The sequence below is a fragment of the Phaethon lepturus genome, unplaced genomic scaffold (assembly GCF_000687285.1).
Source record: "Phaethon lepturus isolate BGI_N335 unplaced genomic scaffold, ASM68728v1 scaffold1231, whole genome shotgun sequence".
In the NCBI taxonomy this organism is placed as follows: domain Eukaryota; kingdom Metazoa; phylum Chordata; class Aves; order Phaethontiformes; family Phaethontidae; genus Phaethon; species Phaethon lepturus.
The window spans coordinates 118,180-138,966 of NW_010515349.1; the positions used below are offsets into that span (position 1 = coordinate 118,180).

Below are 20,787 nucleotides of genomic sequence, written 5' to 3' on the forward strand. Positions count from 1 at the left end.
TTGTTTCTAAAGCTCTACAAGCTCTCAGAAAAAAACCCCTCATAATACAATACCAAGTAACAGAACTGTTACAGTATTAAGTGGAAGTTACTTAAAAAGTGTTCTCCTGCCACAAACCTCCGCACCTCTTCTCAAATTTTCTAGAAACGTACCACAGTCTTAATTAAAAAAAAAAAGAAAACGCCAAAAACTCAGGAATCTTTTCTTCATACCTCTGCTTCCAACTCACCTTACGAAAAGTCAAAACACTTTTTGATTCAGTAACAACTTCTGCAGTGATACTGCACTGTTTAGCAGTTACAATGGTTTTACTAAATGGTGAATAAGTAGAATATAAATGACACAGGAAACAGCTTTTATTTCAGCAACTTCTCAACAGTAGCAAGAAAAATAAGGAAAACAGAGCACAGAATTTATTTGTATTTACTAATGCTTTCCTTGAGTTTACTTTGGAGACAGAGTCCCTCTCTCTCCTTGTCTTCAAACTTCAAAATATTTCCAATTTGTTAAATTTTAAGACAGGTTAACTCATAAGTATAAATTAGCTCTCAGTCTAAAAATATTATGTGAAGTGCTCCTAACAGGACTTGTTCGGCTCAATGCATGATTTTTATTTAAGAATTTTAAAAACCAACATTTTGTTGAGCAGACACACAGATAAATAATATTTCAAAGATCAGTACAAACTTATTTACAAAACCTTTCCAGAATTCTTCTGAAAAAGGGTCTTCAGCTGATAAAAATACATTCTATTAATTACCCTGAAAACCAGACAGGTATAACCAGGATCCAGTCACTGGACAGTATCTTTCCTGTGGTAAGATTTCATTCTGTTTTTCCTTTCACATTCATCCATGAGAGCACATACATTGCTAAGTAAATATGTGGCTATACAGATGCATATTAAAAAAGTCTTTTAAAGGGTCTGTCAGAAATTTCAACTCCGTATTTCTAGTTATGGAAACAGGTACATGGATCCACGGTTTTAACAAAATGGACACATGAAGGGCATCATTTCCGGAAGCGTTTAAATAGTGGATGGATGTGTTTATTTGAAGACGCCTTACTCCGTGAAGAGTGGTATTCCATGTAGACCGTATCATCTGCTCCTGACATAGAGCTCATTGTGCCCGTACGACGTGAGACCTGCAAGTAAGAGTAGAAAAACCACATGCTTAGTGTGTGACTACACAGACCAACTCTAACCGACTGATTCCCACTAGCTACTGGGCAGCACTTCATTTAGTTACTCTAATGCCAAAAAGCCTTCCAAGTTTATTTTCTTAAGAATTTCTACAAAGAATGTGATGCCTGCTACTCACCGTAAGTATACAAACATACGTAATGTTTAATATGGAAAGTTATCTCAGAGCAGGAATCCTAATGCATTTCAGCACAATGCCATTTAACTAAAAATTAACCCTAAAAAATTAATTACCACATTGTAGCTTGACTTTAACTTATGTATCAATAAATGTTTCAGGCTATTTATTTTTCTTATATCTGTTGCTGAAAAAGTCAAACTGCTACCTACAATAATAGCACTTCTCTTGAAAATGCACAAAAGCAGCCCTTGCGCTTCTGCCCTCAGCATAATTCAAGGAGCACAGTGCCACCACAAAAGAGTATGTGCTGTGACACCTATGTATCTTAAAAATGTTTTAAAATATTTACATGCTTATGCCTTAGAAGATTTACTTCAAAATCTGTAACAACAGATCTGTCACCTTTTCCCTCAACTATGATGGAGAAGGACATGAATTCCATGTCTAACTTCTTTCTAATGCCCAACAAGTGAATTACTCAAATAGCTAAGTGCTAATGCAACTTTAAAAAATAAATATCTTCTCCAGTGTTTCACAAACATGCTGGGGTATCAATGATGACGTTGCATTTAGAATGAAAATGGAACAGTCCAGTTCTGTCACATTTGTGGTCATCCTTTTCAAAGCATCCTTCATTACCTGAGCTGACTTTGAACCATATTCTCCTGCAACTACTTCCTCCTCAGCATCCAGGTCAGATGCTTGCAGGACTTTCTGGAGAAGCTGCTGCTGTTCTTCCTTGGATGAAAATGAAAGTTCTTCTTCTTCCATGCCTGCAAGCTTTGTTATTACCTAAGAAACAGAGCACAGTACAAGGTGAGGGCTCTTCCTCCTTAGTGTTAGAGTGTTAGCTATTCAAAAGCAACGCAAGGAATTCTGATTCCATATCCCGTTGGAACTGCCTTCAACTTTTATTAATGGTCTGAACAGCTTAACACTACAGATAGCACAGATACATATAAAATCTTGCTAAGTGGTGCACATATATATACACACATGCATCCCTTGTTATATTCTACCTAGAAATGTAAAATACAAACATTTGGAAAACAAAAAAGAAAAGAAGAATGATAGCTCTGGACAGAGGATGTCACCCAAACACTGTCCATACCAGCTTCACCAAGAACCTGACCAAAGCACATATATAGCTCAGATTCATATTCAACTTACTGCAAGGTTAGCTTCATGCTGTGGGCTCTGGGTTTGTCTAGTTCAAGAGCTAGTACTTTACATTTAACAAAAATAATCCACTAGCTTTCTAGACACTGAGAATTTTAGCAATAAACATTGAGAAATATGGGAAAAAAACCCCTAACAAATTGAGATGTATGATCAGTTGTTGAGAGACAGTGCAACAACCTGCAACAAAGCATCAGCAGCAGAGCAAAAGAACTCCTTCAACGTTTGTGTACTTAGACCCAAGACAACTTAGCTGTTACCTTTGTTCTCTTTGAAATTCTTCGGAACTCATTTGATAACCATGGATGCAGGGCACAAGACATCTACTGGCAATATAGTGCCACAGCCTCCATTAGCTGAAAAACCTCTTCTGAAGAATTGAAAGGCTCTCAAGCTTCTGTTATAAAGCTTTACAATAGGCAGCTTCCTTTCTTAATTAGAGGTATTTTTAAAATTTCACAAGAATTCTTCCTGTAGTAAAATGCATTCCGGTAAATATATGTTTATACGTGAAAATCTCAGTTTTCCCACAATATTTCCAAATGGAAGGGGTTTTGAGAAACACATTCTAATTCAGCCATTATATAGTGTTTCCCCTCCTCATCTTCCTTTTTCAGCTTATCTCTTGAGCCAATACAATTAGAAACCAATTACATCAGTAATCTGGGCTGGATCTGATCACAAAGACGGATAAAAAATATAAATGCAGCTTAAGGTAAAACAAATCCACACTAGATGCAAGGTACTGTTTTTGAAAAACGGGATAGTGAAACAGTAGAACGAATAATCAGTGTTGTGGGCTGTCGGCAATGGCACTTTCTAATTCGAAAATGGATGTCTTCCTGAGAAATGTCCTAGCTTTAAGAGTCCATTCAGGGAAGCAACCTGTCCTACTATATGGCAAAAGGAACACTATGGTCCCCTGCTTGTTTATTTAGAAGGGCATGTGCTATGTTCATCTCATAAATAAAGAAAAAGGAGTCACAAAAAGCAATTTTATATTGCATTAGCCTGTTTTCAGTTGTGGTTGCAAAACGTGATTCATAGAAGGGAAAGAATTCCCACTGCATCATCATTTTTTTAAAGCTGTTCAACAGATGCCAAGTTTAAAGTTATCCCCAATTCTTTGATATAGTGACTTGTTCTGCTATTGGTTTAAAATGTATTATATCCTACATTCAGCCTCTAAATAAAAACACAATACAGTAAATAGCTAAACTATGGTTAGCTAACCAAAAAAACCCGCTAGCAGTAAACTCCAAGCAGTAAATTGTGATGACAAGGCTCCTATTTAAGAAGCAAAAGACAAACTATGTGATTTAGCAAGTTATTCCAGTCTTCTTTTTGATGAAAGGCAGAAAATGGAGCTATTGAGAGATGGCAAGAAGAAAGTAAGACCTAGGAAAAAAGTGGAAACTGTTACCCTTTTAAAGGAGTAATGAAGTTTTAGTAATTTAAGAACAAAAATTCTGAAGGACAGGACACCAGCACTGAAATAATTACCTAAAGATGAGGTAGTGTCTCCAAATTTGGAAGAATAAGGCAGCAAACATCTGCTGTGAATGACATACACAACAATAGAGGGTTTCTTGGAAGTTTCTTTCATCCCTATTATTCTTTGATGCCAGCTATGACTAACGCTTAAAGTTTGGCAAACTGAAGAAAATAGATATTCTAACATTTTGTTCCTAAACTGCAAATAACATTCCAGAACTGGTCAGCTAAAAAGTTGCTCCAGATACTCAGCTATCACTTGCACTGTATTTTTTTTTTTCCTATATTACACCAAAGCTCCTAGGACTAGGAGTCCTTCCCTGCAAAATAAAAATCTCTCTATTTTCACCTCTTTTGTAGTTCTAAAATCCAAGGCATTCAAATGTAAGTAAAGGGATTTCTCTAATCTTCTTGGCTATGGCCACATAGATGTATTTGCTGTAATTAGTTGCAGCTTAGTACTGATCTACAATTTTGTCAAAATACATTCACCACAAAGTAAAACAAAGCTTTTACCTATAAAGACTGTGACATCTCTGTTTCGGTCTAAGGAACCCCTTAAAGCTCTCTAACGGGCCACTGATTACAGAGCAATCATTTACTTCAGCATAGCTGCAGTTCAGAGAGGTTTTACCCACAGGGATGTCCCGTACTGCACATACGCCTCATGAGGAAAAGCTCTTAAATAGCTAGGCTCAAGTGCAACCCACTGGGGCTGCTTGCCCTTGCACCTCGTGCAATCCTTGCATAATTCTCTCAATGCCAAAAGCTTGAGTTTGTTCCTTAAAGGCAGATATGGGAGCCTTACCTTTTATTCTCTTCTCAGCAATGTTTCTTACTGGGAAGGCCTCTAATCAGAGCATTAAACTCCAGTTTTGTAAAGGAATAATCTACCTAGAAGCAAGAGCTATCAGGACACTCTGTCGCCTTTAATAACCCAATAAATGAGCATAAGGGACAGCCCATGGATTAAAAGAAACTGAGATACAGTGTGAAATCTGTAAAATAGAGGAGCTTTGGTAGAATGAGATTTTATGTTTGGAGGAAGATGATACAGAGATACATAATACACCGAAGTACAAGGAGTGATGAATTTTCAAGCATGTCTGGATAAATGAGACAGCATTCAGTACTTTACAAAAGGGACTTTAGAGGAAACTTCTGACTTTCAAGTCATGGCTCTGTTACATTGTCAACACTGAAAATACTCTCTATTTTGAGGATTATGTTTTAGTTGTCAGTAGGAAGATTTCTACTCCGCAGTAACAGTGTTTTCCTGCAGTAAATTCTTAATCAATTAACATTCAACCCAGTGATTTTGGTGATATACTTCATTCCATGCAAAGAAAATTGCAAGACGAAGGTCAAACTGTTGGTGGAAGTTAAATAAGCACAGTCTGAAGACCTCCATTAGTCAGAACGGTTTCTGCTAACACAGAGCCACCCTATCAACATGTCTGCATCTTGACCGATTCTCTGTACCACTGTAGGCTTTGAACAGCACTGTGGAAATGGTGCACAAGATCAGTATGTGGACAAAGATCCCTGAGAGGTATTTCTTTTGGAAGGGGTTGCTAGACACTTCAGACATTTAAATTTGATTCCCAGAGTCAGATGTATGAATGTAGGATAGATGAATCATGCCCATTGTATGCTGTCTTTAGCCAAAAGGGTAAAGATTTTCGCCCCATAGTGAAATACTGCGCTGAAATACTGGTCTGAGACTGGAGTTCTTTGGAAATTATTTGTGGCTTGTGATGTTCTGGAAGTTTTCTGAATTGCTGCTGGCCACTACGACATGAACACCTATCAACAATGCTGTATGCACAGTAGGATAATGTATAATAGGAGGCTTGCACAGATGGACAACCAAAGAGCATGAACATCAGCCAACCATGCAAGTAACGTTCTACTTCACTCCCCAGTAGATGCTTGGTTTGAAGCCAGAATACTTACCTTTCTAGAAGCTGTACTAAGCTACTTGTATCTACTCTCACGGTAACACAGATGATAAAACAAAACTGGAACAGTTCTTGCTTGTGAGCAAAACCTTCACTAATACATTCAACAACTGTAATTCTCAAGTATTTAACCTAATACTAACGTGAAAGAATATGAAAGTTATATTCTTAGGCCACAAGTATAATAAATAGAAGGGACAAGTACCTTGAAGCTATAACCTTGATCTACAAGAAACCGTTGTCGCTTTGTTGAATATGCCATTTCCTGAGTGTCTTGGGATACAAGAGAATAAAAAAAGGCATTGTATTCCTCTGCAACCATGCCTAGGAGACAAAGACACTGAGTGGTTAGTTCCATTTGGAACACTGCAACCAAGAACAGAAAAGGACTGAATAGTGAAAATAGCTGTTTAAGCAAGTTGTCTCTCCACAAAAACAATTTGCAAAGTTCAGTTGCACCCAGACCTTAGACCTTACATAAACTGACTGACAAAGTACGCAGAATGGAAATTCCTATTCTTGTTCTTAATAACTTAAGAGCAGGTGAAAAGGAAAAAACACAAAAGGAAATGTACATTAACACAATTATACTGGTGCTCTGAGAAGAACCGGCTTCTTTATTATGCTAGGCAAGGTGAAAGATAAAATTATTTTTAAGTCTAATATGTAAAAGAAGTAAAAAGTCAAGAGCAAGGATTGCAACACACGTTAAAAAAGGTCAACAGAAAAAAACAAAGGAAAAGTTTTATCAATGTAAACCAGTGTTTCAAGTGTTTTTGCATTAAAGAAGGCAAGACAAAGATATTTAGCTAACAATTCATGGGGCTATTTGAAATCCTGGATATACCAGGCTGTGTACAATTTATTTTTTAAAACTTACAAGCCTCAAGATCTATCACCCAAACAGCACTGGATTCTCTTTTAAAACCCAAGGTTTCACTAAGACATTTTAATTCACTAACAGGGGCTTTGTATGCATTTTCAAACAAAGCCTCAGCTGTAACAAGCACAAATGGCACATAAAATAAGTGTATGCAGATCTTAAGTGCAAGTAGAAAAAGTGTTTTAAGAATCATTTTTCTAAACAAAAAGATCCTCAGTTATGTTTCGCAAAACCACAATTAGCTGGAAACTGAAGCCAATATTTAAAAGAAAGTAATCTGCAGTATCAAAAATGTGCTTTCTAGAGACTTGCTTTTTAGAGTAATAGCATGATTTTTAAAAAAACAATTTCATGTTGAGAAAATCATCAATAAATGAAAAAATGAAAAGAACTACCAAAGAACAAAATTTCATTGTCCTTCAGCTTTTTTTGTCCTTTGGAAGTTTTCCCAACATAGACCCAAAAAATGCTTCATTTTCATTCACTGAATTAAAAGTATATAGGCATATATTCTCTTTGGCTAAAACACAAATCCAAGGACAATATAAAGAAGTATCATGAACATCCAGTTTCTCTGCAGTTCTATGATATTATGACCCAAGGCCCAGAGCCCAACAAGCACCTCATTTACCTTTTTTGGCTCTCAGCACTCGGCCCAGTCTTTGAGCCTCTTGTCTTCGAGACCCACCATGGGACGAAATCTGAATCAGAACATTGGCTTCCGGCAGATCGAAGGATGTGTCACCTACCTACAACAGAGAAGGCAGCCTCTGAGCAGTATCTTATTTCCCTATATCATAAAAAAAAGACTTACTACAAAGTACACCTTCGTGAGCTGCAATACAAAGACAAATACACAACACATCTGTATCACTCTGAAGATGTGTACAGGGACACACTGAATGTCCTCACTTACCTTGGAAATGAAAATAGTGTTGATTTTTGGATTGTGCTTGAAGTTCTGCAGAATTTGCATTCTTTCTCCTTGTGCAGTAGGACCATATATATAGGGTCTGAAAAGAACAGAACATATGCAAATTAATTCAGTTCAAGATTTCTCCGTCATTTGAGGTGTTAAGATACCATGTCAGGGAGCGCAGTACACATCTGAATTGATATAAAACTGAAACAGGCTTTGGTACAGCTTACAGTTTACTTTTATTTTGTTTGGCTCTTTATGGCAGCTGCCCAGTTGTTTGTGGAACCCTCTGAAGCAACCCAATCTGCCAAAAATAAATTCTGACAGTTATAAATGTTTTGCAATTACGTGCACCAATGAAGCTGTATATCAACAGACTGAATACATTTGTTAAGCCTACATGAAAGACTGAAGGCAGCTGTTAAAATAAGAGATTTTTTTATCTTCAAGTCTACTGAGTTAGCACATTGACAGCTGCAACCTTTGCTTCTTATTTAAACATTTGAAAATCCAGGCTTTGCTATGCTGAGGGTCACCAGCTGACTGTTGAATGTTGTTCTGGGAATTATTTTTGCTTTTGAAGCTAACCTCTTGCCCCTCCTAATACCTTCTGCACCTACTGAAATGAGAACAAGGTCCCAAACGTTCCATGGCCACAAGCAGCCCCCAGTGGCATTTCACCTGAGGTTTCTAATGTTTAACAATGAATCACCTGGAACATTTAACACCTCAACCCAGAAGGCTCACACAAACTCTATCACCCACAAACTTCATGAGTAACTTGGGCTACTATGAGTTTTCCAAAATTCTCTCTAGAGTCTGACTGTTTTCTTCCTGACTAAGCAGAGTCAAAAACAAACAAACAAACAAACAAAAAAAAGGCTAGAAATGGCATGCAGGAGTGCATAGTCACTGCTTTTTCATCTGTTGCACTACTTTTCCAAATGCTCGTTAACAAGCATCTCCAAATAACAGGAGTCAAGTTCTACAATTTCTATTTTGTTCACACTTCCATACATTATTTCTAACACAAGGAACCAACCTCAAATGTTTCATTTAACTTTTAATATTGCACATAAAGGCTGGTAGCCGAACATAAACATGCAGTGCACAGTACTGAGGTTTTCTATTCTTATCAACTAATTCCTAGGCATTGGTTCCTCTTGCTTTCTTTACTAAAAACTTTATTCTAGTTTTTCTTTTACCAAACAATCCTAGTCACCTGTAATCTAATTCTTCTATTTAGTGTATTTAACCAGATTTTTAGAAAAATACAGCTAAAAAATGAAAGTGGCAAATGAGTCAACTCTGAAACAATACCATTATTATTCAATTAGTAGCATTCAGTAATATGTTTAAGCCCTATTTGAAATTTCATTTGATATTTAAATTGTGACAATTTTAATCCCCAACAAAATCTAAATGGAAGATTTAAACTGAAACTAAAGCTTTTGTGAGCCTTCTGTTTCTTAAAGCCACCAAGAAGAGGTTCAAACACATTTTTTATTAAGAACAGAATAACCCAGAACTCCTGGCTATCAATCCTCCATTTCAATTCCACCCGATCCTACTTGACAATGATTCGTTAACACGTATCTGAGTACCTGCCTGAACCTAGAACAACTGATGCTAGATTGATTTTTTTTTTCCCCTAAAATGACACCTTTTCCTCACTGCTAAAAGACATTTGAAGGATTTGCAAAGATAGATCCCTCTCCCATTAACTGACATAACTGTCAAAACCATAGAGGCACAGTCCTTCAGAAACAGTGATTTAAACATATTAGTAACACCAGTAAAAAACAGTCAGCACACGAGCTATACAACACTGGATGACAGACTCATGACAGAGTAAAAGCTGGCTAAACAAATTTGAATTCTCTAGCCCCCAAAATTACAGTCAAAATATTTCCTGTCATGTGCAGGGTCTTTCCCTGCCAGCATCAAGAGAAAGCGGGGGTAAGGGAGGAGCCAGCAGAGATGGCCATCTCTACCTCCACCTGGGAGCCCAACCACCCACATGCTTGAATCAGGTCATGAGAAGTGCAGTGGGAACTGTCCTCCTGCCGGGCCAGCACAGGCCAGGCAGCCAGCCTCGGCCACTAGTGCCGTGCCTGCTGGGCTGCTCTCTCCTCCTTACACAGGTAATTCCTGCCCCACCCAAACCAACAGCTCCCTTTGTTTCAGCATGCTCATAGCAAAACTGCAACAGAAAATTCTCTGGTGAAAATAAAGACTCCCTCACCTTTATCCAGCACTGCAAGCCTCCTTTCTTTCTAACACTGACAGCCATATAACCTGGAGCTCTGTACAAGATGTGAGGAACAGAGAATTCACTCAAGAAAATCCAGATCAAGCACCTAATACTCCTTCAACTGGTTTTCCTGCCATGCTTCTACAGCATCTACCCCACTCAACAACTGCTGTGCCACTTCGCAAGCAACCCCTTCCCAGCATCACCTTTGCTAAAGGTCTTTTCCATGGTGCACTGAACACTGCTAGAGACATTCCAGAGGCATCATTACAGCTAATCTCTGTCCAGACAGATTGAAAAAATGATGAAAGAGACCATGGGTGTTGGAATTCATCCAGCACCATTAGCTCTGCTTACTATTTGATGTCACAGCAAGCCCGCACAACATGGCTGTTGAACTAGAGTCAAAACTGATCATGAATTTTGGAAAGTGTAAGGCTTGTTTATGGTTTTGCTAAATAGTACTGCTGAAATTCCTAGACATGAAATCATATGCAGTCAAAATGCTCCACAGCTTCCAGCAAGTAAGGCATTATTTGGGCTTGTCAAAGAAAGGATGAGGCCAGCTTCTATCTTATTTTCCGCAATAAAAGCTCTCTGCCTGATCCTGGCAAAACTTCCCCCCAATCATCCCTCCCCAAACTCTACAAACACGCAGATGCTCCCCCCTCATTAAACTCTGTTTGTACAATCTTCCATAACTGCAGTCACATCAGAGTCATCTAAGGTAGCTGAGGAGCTCCGGGAAGCAATATCCTTTCATTTATCAAATGATTACAGTAGTTCTAGGCAGTGCGCTGGTACAGCACAGATCCCCAGAAAGTTTGTCTTCAGTTTTTTAGACAAGGTTATGACCTTTTGAGAACCAGAAGAGGAATTCCCTGGGTCTCAAAAGATCTTGAAAGATCCACAGAGCATATATTTGAAAACCTTTGTCTTAGAGAGATAGAAGGAGCTACCATCCGTTAAAGAAATAGTTCTAGTGATATTTTTAAAAGCTCCTCATTTTTCCACTGGCCTCTAATATTACTAATGAAATGGATAGAGAAATACTAACAGTCTTTCACAGAGATCTTGGATGAAAAATCCTCTAAGGCAAGTGTTAAAAAGAGATTCTTTTCAAACAGTTCTACACCGAAATAATGTTGCAGTGCCAATAAAATACATCCCAAAAAATACCCTCCTGAGCTCCTTTTTATATAGGAATTGAATCAAAGTATTACAAGAAATATCTAAAGACTACTGAAAGCTGCAAGATTACAAGGCAATTTTCCAGGAAGGAGGAAAACAACAGTGCCATCATTGGTTGTGAACACTTACTTCCCAAGTCTGATTGCATACTCCTTCAGTGCAAACACATTGTCGGCAAATACGATGATTTTATCATTCCGTCGCTCATGAAACTTAATCAGGAACTGGCAGGCTCTGAATTTATTTGGGTTCATGGTGTACAGCAGTATCCGTTTCTTTGTTTTGATAGCTACGTATTCTCTATAAAATTCAGGTGACATTGGGCACCAAACCTAGAATTAGAAAACAGACACACACAGAGTAACCCGCCATTATTTATTTATTTTATTCCAGTGGGAATTGAAAAGATATTGGGGGGATGATAATGCATCATGACTTTTTGCATAGTGCAGGCCACAGATTTTAACACAGTAATTTCTGTACCAAAATGAAAGCTACCGGTTGGTGTTGTCTCCAGCACTGCCAAACTCTGTTGAACCTCATTAATATTCTGTCCTTCCAAAATGCTTTGGCAGTGAGATTCACAACAGAAACAGGCAGTGGGATTGGAACAAAACTGTAAGATATTTCTTTTATGTTTCATACTTAATAATTTTACTGACTGCTACTACTTTTTACAGAGCAATAATTAAGGGAATGTCTCTGTAATCTCCCTGTCACAGCAGTCAAAGCTTTTTCCATAAAAATTAACACATCCATACTCTGAAAGCTAATTTAGCCTTCACTACAGACCAAATTCACTAACCTTTTTTTCATATACCCACAAAGGACTGACCTTTGTTTTGACAGCTATTGAGTCTACAACTTTCAAAACACTAGGATTGATTAGAAATTTTCAATAGATTTCCCTAAGCGATTATTTTATTATGTAACTACAGATCATAGTACTGCACAAGTCTAGGCCTACTGAGATTTTTTTTGTACTGTAGCATGGGAATAGAAGAAATTATGAAGTTTAAAAGTTTATGCCAATACAGTGGTACTATCTGTAGCATATAATGGCAGTATATAGTGCATATAATTTAGAAGACATTCACTCTGCTGTACATGCGTTACTCCCCCATACCCATTGCACAGTACAAATTAACAGAATACTGCAAGTAAAAGCCTCTTTCATAACCATTGCTCAGCTACGGAAGTTATGTGACAATTTACAGGAGTTTATTTAAACAACTAGAATTGTTCTGTACTGTTAAGAACTACTTTTTTGTTTCAAAACATTTTTTCCAGTGAATTAAATGCTAGATGAGGCTTTTTTCATCCCTTGACTACATTAACAATAAATTTATGCATTGAATAGGCTTCCATTGTTGTTGTATGCTGTCTATATCAAAGTTTTAAAATTCTTAAATCAGAACAGAATATTTCAAAGTGAGAATAAGATATAAATACTGAACATTTGATTGTAGTAGGATAATTCACCTATTGCTCAATGCCTATGAATACATGGCAAACGGAATATATTTTGATTTGTATTTGCACTCTCTTCTGGATTGGGAAATGGAAAATGGATCTTCCAGAAAGTACGTAAATGTATCATAAGATAATTCACCTATTGCTCAATGTTTCTGACTACATGGCAAACTGAATATATTTTGATTTGTATTTGCATTCTCTTCTGGATTGGGAAATGGAAAATAGATCTACTTCTCACCCCAATTATCTTTTCATTTTTACGTTTTGCAAGATGCACACTCCAAGCCAAAAACTTAATGTGGCGGCTGGGAAAGGGACTATCTGTAAATTACAAAACCCTGAAAAAACAGGTAAAGCATGGGCTTGTTCTCTTTTCAAAAGACTCCTTTTAACAGCGCTGCTTGTTCTCTTTTAGAGTAGTACCTGCAGTGACCACGACCTGCCTTATCAGACAGCAGCACTGCCCTCTCTTGCCACCTGGAAAGAACCGCAGTTAAAGAGCAAACCAGACATCAGTTTTGGCTATGGGGAGTAAGTCAAGTTGATTAAAGATGCTACTTCTCAACATGTCAAGAAAATCCAAACAAATATGCAATGCAATTCTGCATGTATTAGACTTGTTATTTATCAGACATCAACCTGCTTTTTTTGATTCTTTGCTTTTAGTAGTCCCATCAAATGTTATTCCAAAACCTTGGCCTAAAGGTTTAAAAAACTTGCAGAATTTTCACATCATTCAGAGCAAAGGCAGCCCATGCTTCACTTTTCAGTGTCTAAAGGGCAGTTCAGGGACAGAAAAGAATTATGCTGCCAAGCAGAATTAAAGTAAAATTTAAATTTGCAGACTGATTACTCTCCCTTCAACCTAGTTACTTTCTAGATGCTCTTCACTTTCATCGTATTACTTAAAAATACTTATGGGGTTTTTTTTCTTTCTACAACCTCCAGTTTGCACAAAGTTCAAAAGGAAAACAGCAATCTGCATCTGCGTCTTTTATTTCAGTACCAGAGCTAGGAAGAATTGCATGAAACTAGGTTCAAGGTTAAAAAAAACAAACACCCAACAAAAAAAACAAACCACCAAAAGCCCCACAAACAACAAGAACAACAAAGAAACAAAAAAGAAAGAAAAAAAAAAAAAACCCAGAAAAAAAACAAAAGACAGTTAAGTTATGAAACTCTACCATAGCATATTGTTGCTGCTAAAACTTCACTTCCATTCAATGGGAGTCTGGACAAGTTCATGAAAAAGAAACCCACTGAGGTTACACAGAAACCACATAGAGCTCATAAATGATTGAGGGCTTGGAGAACTATCAGGAGAAATAATAGTTATAAGCATACTATATAAACACTAGTAGTACCAAAAAGCAGAGCATCACCTCAGCACACTGGACTTTAGCAATGTAGCCACTGTTCTGCAGCTCCATCCAGTTGGCTTCATAGAGCTTTGGTCCAATCAGGAAGTTCAGGTCAACAATTTTATCATCTTCTCTGACCAGGGTAGCAGTCAGCCCCAGTTTACAATGAGCTTGTACAATAGTGAGCACACGTCTGAACATTTTTGCTAAGAAATGCAAGACAAATTTTCTGTTTACTTTCCTGAATGGATTTAGAAGACAAATACTGCAACTTAAAAAAACACTTTCATCAACTCCTGAACACAAAGCAAGCACAGTGTTGGGAAATTCTACTCCACTTCACATACACTTTAAACAAATCTGTGTTACAGCAAAACTTCACGCTGACTGCAGCTTCACTGCAGTGTATGCTGAAAATCCCAGTAAACCTTCTGGCATCTTTATTATTTCCCATTTCCCAAGAGAAAATTAATATATTCAGAAGTTACATGGTTTGGTTTAGGTCATGTAGTATTTCATAGAAAGAACTATGACACAAGGACTCTTGGCTAACTGCCGCATTCAGAACTTCTAGTATATGGCAGAATTACTCATCTTTAGTATTGCTAGAGATCACAGAGGAGATTCTATACCTTAATTTTTACAAAACCAAGAAAGAACAAAAGTGAAAGAACAATGGAAGCAACATGCTATTTCGATAAAATGGCAGTTTATGATCAAGGTTTACTTCTGAAATCCATTATTTCTGTAGAAATGAAATAATGAGAACAAGGTAGAGCAGCTAACAGAATCCTGGGTGGTATTTTTAGCCAGGATTATTCCACAGACACTTTAATACTACATTATTGCTTTCCAATAGTACAGATCTCAATTATGTAGTAATTTCAAATACAACTGCTATTTCTGGACAGTAATCACTATGGTTACTCATATTTTATTGAGTAGAAATACATATTAAAAGCTAGCCTACAGTGCTGCTACATCTCAAAAGAAGGCAGATGAATTCCTTTCCTATTCAAATTTGTCGACAGTAAAATTATACAAATGTAATTCAGCTATCTTAAGAGCAATTTATCAACCTACACAGAAGGAGAAGACACTTGTATTTTACACTGCCATTATAGAAAACAGTGTCTAATTTGAAGGGTTTCATAAAACCAAGGGTCAGCTAAACTCGGTAGTAGGGCGGGGGGGGGGGGGGGGAAAAAAAAAAAAAGTAGAACAAGGCAGTTTACTGGTCTCAAAACCCTAAGCCATGTGTTTACTTACTACATGAAACATGAAAAAAGATAGAAAAAAAACCCAAAACCTGCTTGAAAAAGAGCAGATTAACATTAGCAGTGTATATAACGTGAAAGGTTTGCACACTGTTTCCTTACCAGGGATAGTATGTACTTCATCAAGTATCATAAGGCCCCACTCTTGACTTTTAAGCCACTCCATTACCCTCTCTGCTTCCCAGGATCTCTTTGTCGTGTGTCCCAACATGGAGTATGTGCTGATAGCAATAGAACAGCCAATGGGCTTGTCTTTGGCATCAGAAGTGAACCGACATATCTGACTGTCGTCAATGGTGGACCACATCTTGAATTGGGCTTTCCACTGCTCTACAGACACTGCGGAATTACCAAGGACCAGACACCGCTTGCGAACAGTACACGCAGCTGTCACTCCAACTAGAGACTTGCCAGCACCTGCAGAGCAAGCAGAGTGATGTTTATTAGTCATCTCTCGGGTATCATGGGGCGGGGGAGAACAAAGGAAAACAGGAAAACTCTGAGAGGATATGAAATCATGTAAGGGCAAATTCTTCATTGCTTCTTTACTATAGTGGTCTTAAAGAAATGGGAGTATTTGCTTTTAAAAAAACAGCTGGATTGCCTACTGGACATGTAACTGTATTTTCTCAAGAAAATCATTGTAAAAAATGATTTTGCCAATTAGAGGCAATCATTTTAATGCTTTCTTAATTTCAAAAGCATGTTAAATTCCAGGTGGCTACAGAAAGTTTCCCCGACAGGTAATCTATCCCACTGCCCCGTCAGCTATGTTCATTCCCTCACACAGCAAGTTCTTAAATTGTTCCATTCTTCCTTCACACTTCTTCCAGCACCCCTTACACACTCTCTCAGGCCCTCATCCTATCCCCCGTGTGCCCCCTCCACTCCCAATACCAAGGGCACTGCTGTGCAGTCTCCTGTTCTCTTTTTTCCATTGCTTCCTGCAGGTAGTCCAAATCTGCACATTCCTCACTTCTTTCTCAAGCTCCCCTGCCCAGAACTTGTGCACACAAGCACTTTTCTTCCTTGTGCCGCCCTTATGCCGTATTTGTGTTCCCAGTTCCCCCCAGTCTCCCTATTCCCAGCCAAGGAACAACCGATTCCAATGCCAACAACTTTACATTTCCCAAGAGGATCAGCAGAGCCGGCTTAGAGGAAACAGTGAAAGCATGAGTGGTAATCTGAAGCTGCCACAACCACAAAGGAGTTCTTCAGTCACAACAGGGATACTGGCAGCACTGTTAAGCAGATGTCTGACAGCTCTATCAACCGGGCTCTCCCTCACCACAGCCTCGTCACCCACTCACTAAAAACCAACAGGACTCCGCATACTGGTACCCAGACAGTCCCTACTACTGTCTGGAATCTAAGCAGCTATCATATTTGGAAGTTACTTTACTAGAGGTGAGTAAAGAACAAAACCCCCAAAAAAGAAAACCCCTAAAAATCAACCCAGCAACTTACCACACGGCAAGACAATGACACCAGATCTAGCTCGCCCATTTCCAAACATCTTCCTTAGGCTTTTCTCTTGATAGGGCCTGAGGACAGCTGTAGGTTTCAGATCTATGTTGATATCAGGATTCACAGAATCATTTCTAAAATCATATTCTGCCAGCAAGGGGTACTCCAAATGGATACAACGCTTCTGCAGTTCTTCAATCATCTCCTGAAAAGGAAACAAAGCTTCTGATGGTAAATTCTCCACACCGGAATTAATTCTGTTTTTTTTTTCCCCCAACCAACCAGATTATGTAGTACCATGTGAAGTCACATTTATCTTTTATGTGCATGAAGGCTGCAAGAGTTAAAGTTTCTTCCAAAAACTTCATTCGTGACCACCTCTGCCCCCTCAAACATTTTAAATAACAGTCAATATTACAGAGGGCTATTTAGACAGATAGAAGAACATGATGCATTAATCCCTCATGTCTCGTTTATCTGGCAGTGACTAAACTACACCCTGAAGTCCTGCAACAAAGAGCTCAATAACACAAAAGGTTCTGTGTATCGCACAGAAGGACCTACCAAAGCTGCACATCCCTTATCTGGAAAATCTTCATACCCTGGTAATGCAGTTATTCTACCACAATGACAAGTTGATTCAATCACCAAGAAGTTGTTGGTTTGGTTTGGGTTGTTTTAAAATAAACAAAATAGCTACTAAGTTACCTTTTTAAAAAAATTGTTTTCCCCAGTAAGGTATCACTAGAATCACCAAGTCCAAAAACAACTTGAGGAATTTTACAAAAGCTCTCTAAAGGTCAAGCCAGGTGCTCCAACCTCCAGCTACCCTTCTCAAACTGCGAAATCAGAACGACTAAGAGTTCCTTCTGCAAATATGAATCACAAAACAAAAACAGGGAGAAAAAAAAACCCAACACCAGAAAGGAAAAAACAAAAGCTCTGAAACTAACAGCAGATTTGCCCTCCACTGAATTCCTGCTTGTCCTGCACAAAGCAACACTAAGCTGCACGTGACAGAACCCCTCTTAAGTCTCTGGAGCCTTTCTCCAGCCTGTGAGCACTGTGCCTTGCGTGCAAAGAAGGAATAATATCTGGCCTGCTGCCCTCTGTACTGTAGAGGAAGATCCTAATATTTTGGAAGGCAAGAGGAAAGAAATGTTAATGACTTCCACTGATCCCCCCTATCAAAAAGCCACAGTACTTTACATTGTTCTCATGCTTATTTGCACATTCCCCAAAGCTACAAACATGGAGACTAAAATACTCGTACCTGCTTGACTTCAAAAGACACTGTCTGTGTTTCCTCCTCCTCCTCCTCATCTTTGTCCATCTGTTCATAAAACTCAAATAAGTCAGCTGGGACCTCTGGCTTATTCTGAGCATCTGCTCCCTGTGATGTTGATGGACCAAAGCTACCTTCACTGGATTTGGAAATCTGAAATAGATGGACAGGAATTTTCACCAAAGGATTCACTAGAGAGACACTCCACCCCTCACCCACTCCATTTAGGCTCATTAAGGAGGCACAGACCATTGCCGACAGAAAGCAACTGCTGATACAACAAACAAACAATAACCACTCCAAACTACTCAAGAGTTAATCTACAGTTAATTCAAAATTTTAAAACATGCCCAAACGTACCGCTGATTTACTTGTGAATGTTTCTGTAATGAGCTCTGTTTCTTCACCCTCAGCATTTCTCAGGCGACAGTCTCTAATTACATGGTCTTGCAGAAGCTGCTGAATGACATCAGGGTGGGTACTTTCCACAAAATATCTAAAATTAAAGAACAAAGAAAAACTTTTAATGAACTAATCAACTAAATAACTTACAGGAAGAGTGGCACAGATGCTTAAATATATCAATATTAAAGTTATCACAGATGCACTCTCAAGTATCCAATCTTTGGGGCAGTAATTTAAAACTTTTTAAAAGATGCCTCATACCAAAAGCATCACGTACTTTGCAGTTATCAGTCTTGTTCACATGTTCTCTAACAAAACATGAGTGGGAAAGCTCCATTACTTGAACTGCCTAGAGACAGCTCTCACATTCATGTCTTATTTGTGACACAAGTCAATTTTTTTGAGACTGAGCTGAGGTGAGTTTGTTAAAACACCACATCCAGTGTTTTCAAGGCCAGCCCACAGGACCAAAAAGCCCAAAAGACAAAAATCCAAAACACAAACCATCTAAAAATTTGAATTAGTGCATCCTGAAATTGTTTCTCTCCCTGGAGATTCATAAGTAATGAAGCTGGTTGGAGATCACAGTTACAAGTTATAAGCCAAGAGAGGCTTAAGTCTTAAGTGGCATGGGAGAAATCTTTTTCTCAGAAACACCTAGGAAAAAAGGAAAAAAACCTGCTAGTAATACTAGTGTTAGTTCTACCCAAAGCAGAAGGTTCAAAAAAGCAGCAGCACAAGCAGAGCATGAGATTATAGCCCTAGAGCTTATCTATGGCTGTTGGGCAACAGAGAACTTTGCAAATAAGAAATAAAAGGAGAAAGAGAAAACACAGGCAAGGTACAGACATAGGCTTCAGGTTTCTGTTGTCTCCTCCCTTTCCCTCTATTGTCTCCCCTTTCCCCTCCCATTCCCTCCCCTAAATGCAGAACCACAGGTTTGGATAAAATTGGTCAGCTCTAAACTAGCTGACAACTCAAGGTCCCTTCCAACATTATCTTCTAGGTTTAAAACAAATCAGACTCAAGCCAGCAACAAGCAGATGCCTCTTGCCAATGGATTTGCTTACCTTTCCTGAATAATGGATGGATTACAAGTCAGAATACACAAGACAGAAGGACAGCTATAGAAAAACTGGTCTAACCAGGGTCATGTAAATTATGAATGAATGAATAAAACAAATTGTGAATTATGAATGAATAAAACAATTATCTGAAAACCTTGGGGATACATTGCAAGTCTGAGCAATAAAGGAACAAGCTAGAATATCAAATTCACAATCTACTTTTAAAAAATGTAACGATAACCAATAGTAGCTCAGGACAGCCCAACTGAATTCATTGACTAATGTGTTGAACACTTTCAACAACTGAAAAAGTCATCTTGCATTGACAGATGCTACACTCAGCTGAGAGCTGCAAGACTCAACAGCTACTGAGACCACTCATTTCTGCACAGCTGTGCATTTGGAGGACTTCCTCTGCTACACTAGTTAAGGAAGAAGCCACTTACCTGTTATGTTTCAGCACCAGCTTCACCTTCCCATAGCTGACAGTACACAGCTGCAAATGACCAAGAGCAGTCATTAGGAATATGCAAAAGAGCAATTCTGTGTTTGGGACCAAATCACAGAATCATTAAGGGTGGAAAAGACTTTTAAGATCATCAAGTCCAACCATCACCCCAACACCACCATGCCCCCTAAACCATGTCCTGAAGTGCCACGCCTCCAAGTTTTTTGAATACTTCCAGTGAAGGTGACTCCACCACTTCCCTGGGCAGCCTGTTCCAATGCTTTGACCACTCTCTCCGTGAAGAAATTTTTCCCAATACCCAGTCTAAATCTCCCCCGGCACAACTTGAGGCCATTTCCTCTTAACCTATTGCTAGTTACTTGGGAGAAGAGACCAACACCCACCTCACCACAATCCCTTTCCAGGGAGCTGTAGAGAGTGATAAGGTCTCCCCTCAGCCTCCCCTTCTCCAGACTAAACAACCCCAGTTCCCTCAGCCGCTCCTCATAAGACTTGTGCTCCAGACCCCTCACCAGCTTTGTTGCCCTTCTCTGGACATGCTCCTGCAACTCAATGTCCTTCTTGTAGTGAGGGGCCCAAAACTGAACACAGGATTCAAGGTGTGCCCTCACCAGTGTCAAGTACAGCGACACAATCACTTCCCTACTCCTGCTGGCCACACTATTCCTGATACAGGCCAGGACGCTGTTGGCCTTCTTGGCCACCTGGGCACACTGCTGGCTCATGTTCAGTCGGCTGTCAACCAGCACCCCCAGGTTCTTTTCTCCCAGGCAG

At 38.8% G+C, this 20,787-nt stretch overlaps 1 protein-coding gene across 1 annotated transcript in view; it reads right to left on the reverse strand.

The window, feature by feature from the left end:
- Nucleotides 1–654: 654 nt before the first annotated feature.
- The window catches only part of ERCC3 (excision repair cross-complementation group 3), a gene marked incomplete at its 5' end in the record, with an annotated part of 23,126 nt that continues 2,993 nt past the window's right edge, over nucleotides 655–20,787 (reverse strand). Inside the window, 12 exon segments of the mRNA XM_010295720.1 lie at nucleotides 655–1,146; nucleotides 1,965–2,117; nucleotides 6,165–6,283; nucleotides 7,474–7,591; nucleotides 7,759–7,855; nucleotides 11,336–11,538; nucleotides 14,065–14,249; nucleotides 15,423–15,737; nucleotides 16,788–16,992; nucleotides 18,061–18,225; nucleotides 18,433–18,568; nucleotides 19,991–20,040. Of these exon segments, the coding sequence (XP_010294022.1) occupies nucleotides 1,012–1,146; nucleotides 1,965–2,117; nucleotides 6,165–6,283; nucleotides 7,474–7,591; nucleotides 7,759–7,855; nucleotides 11,336–11,538; nucleotides 14,065–14,249; nucleotides 15,423–15,737; nucleotides 16,788–16,992; nucleotides 18,061–18,225; nucleotides 18,433–18,568; nucleotides 19,991–20,040 (1,881 nt within the window).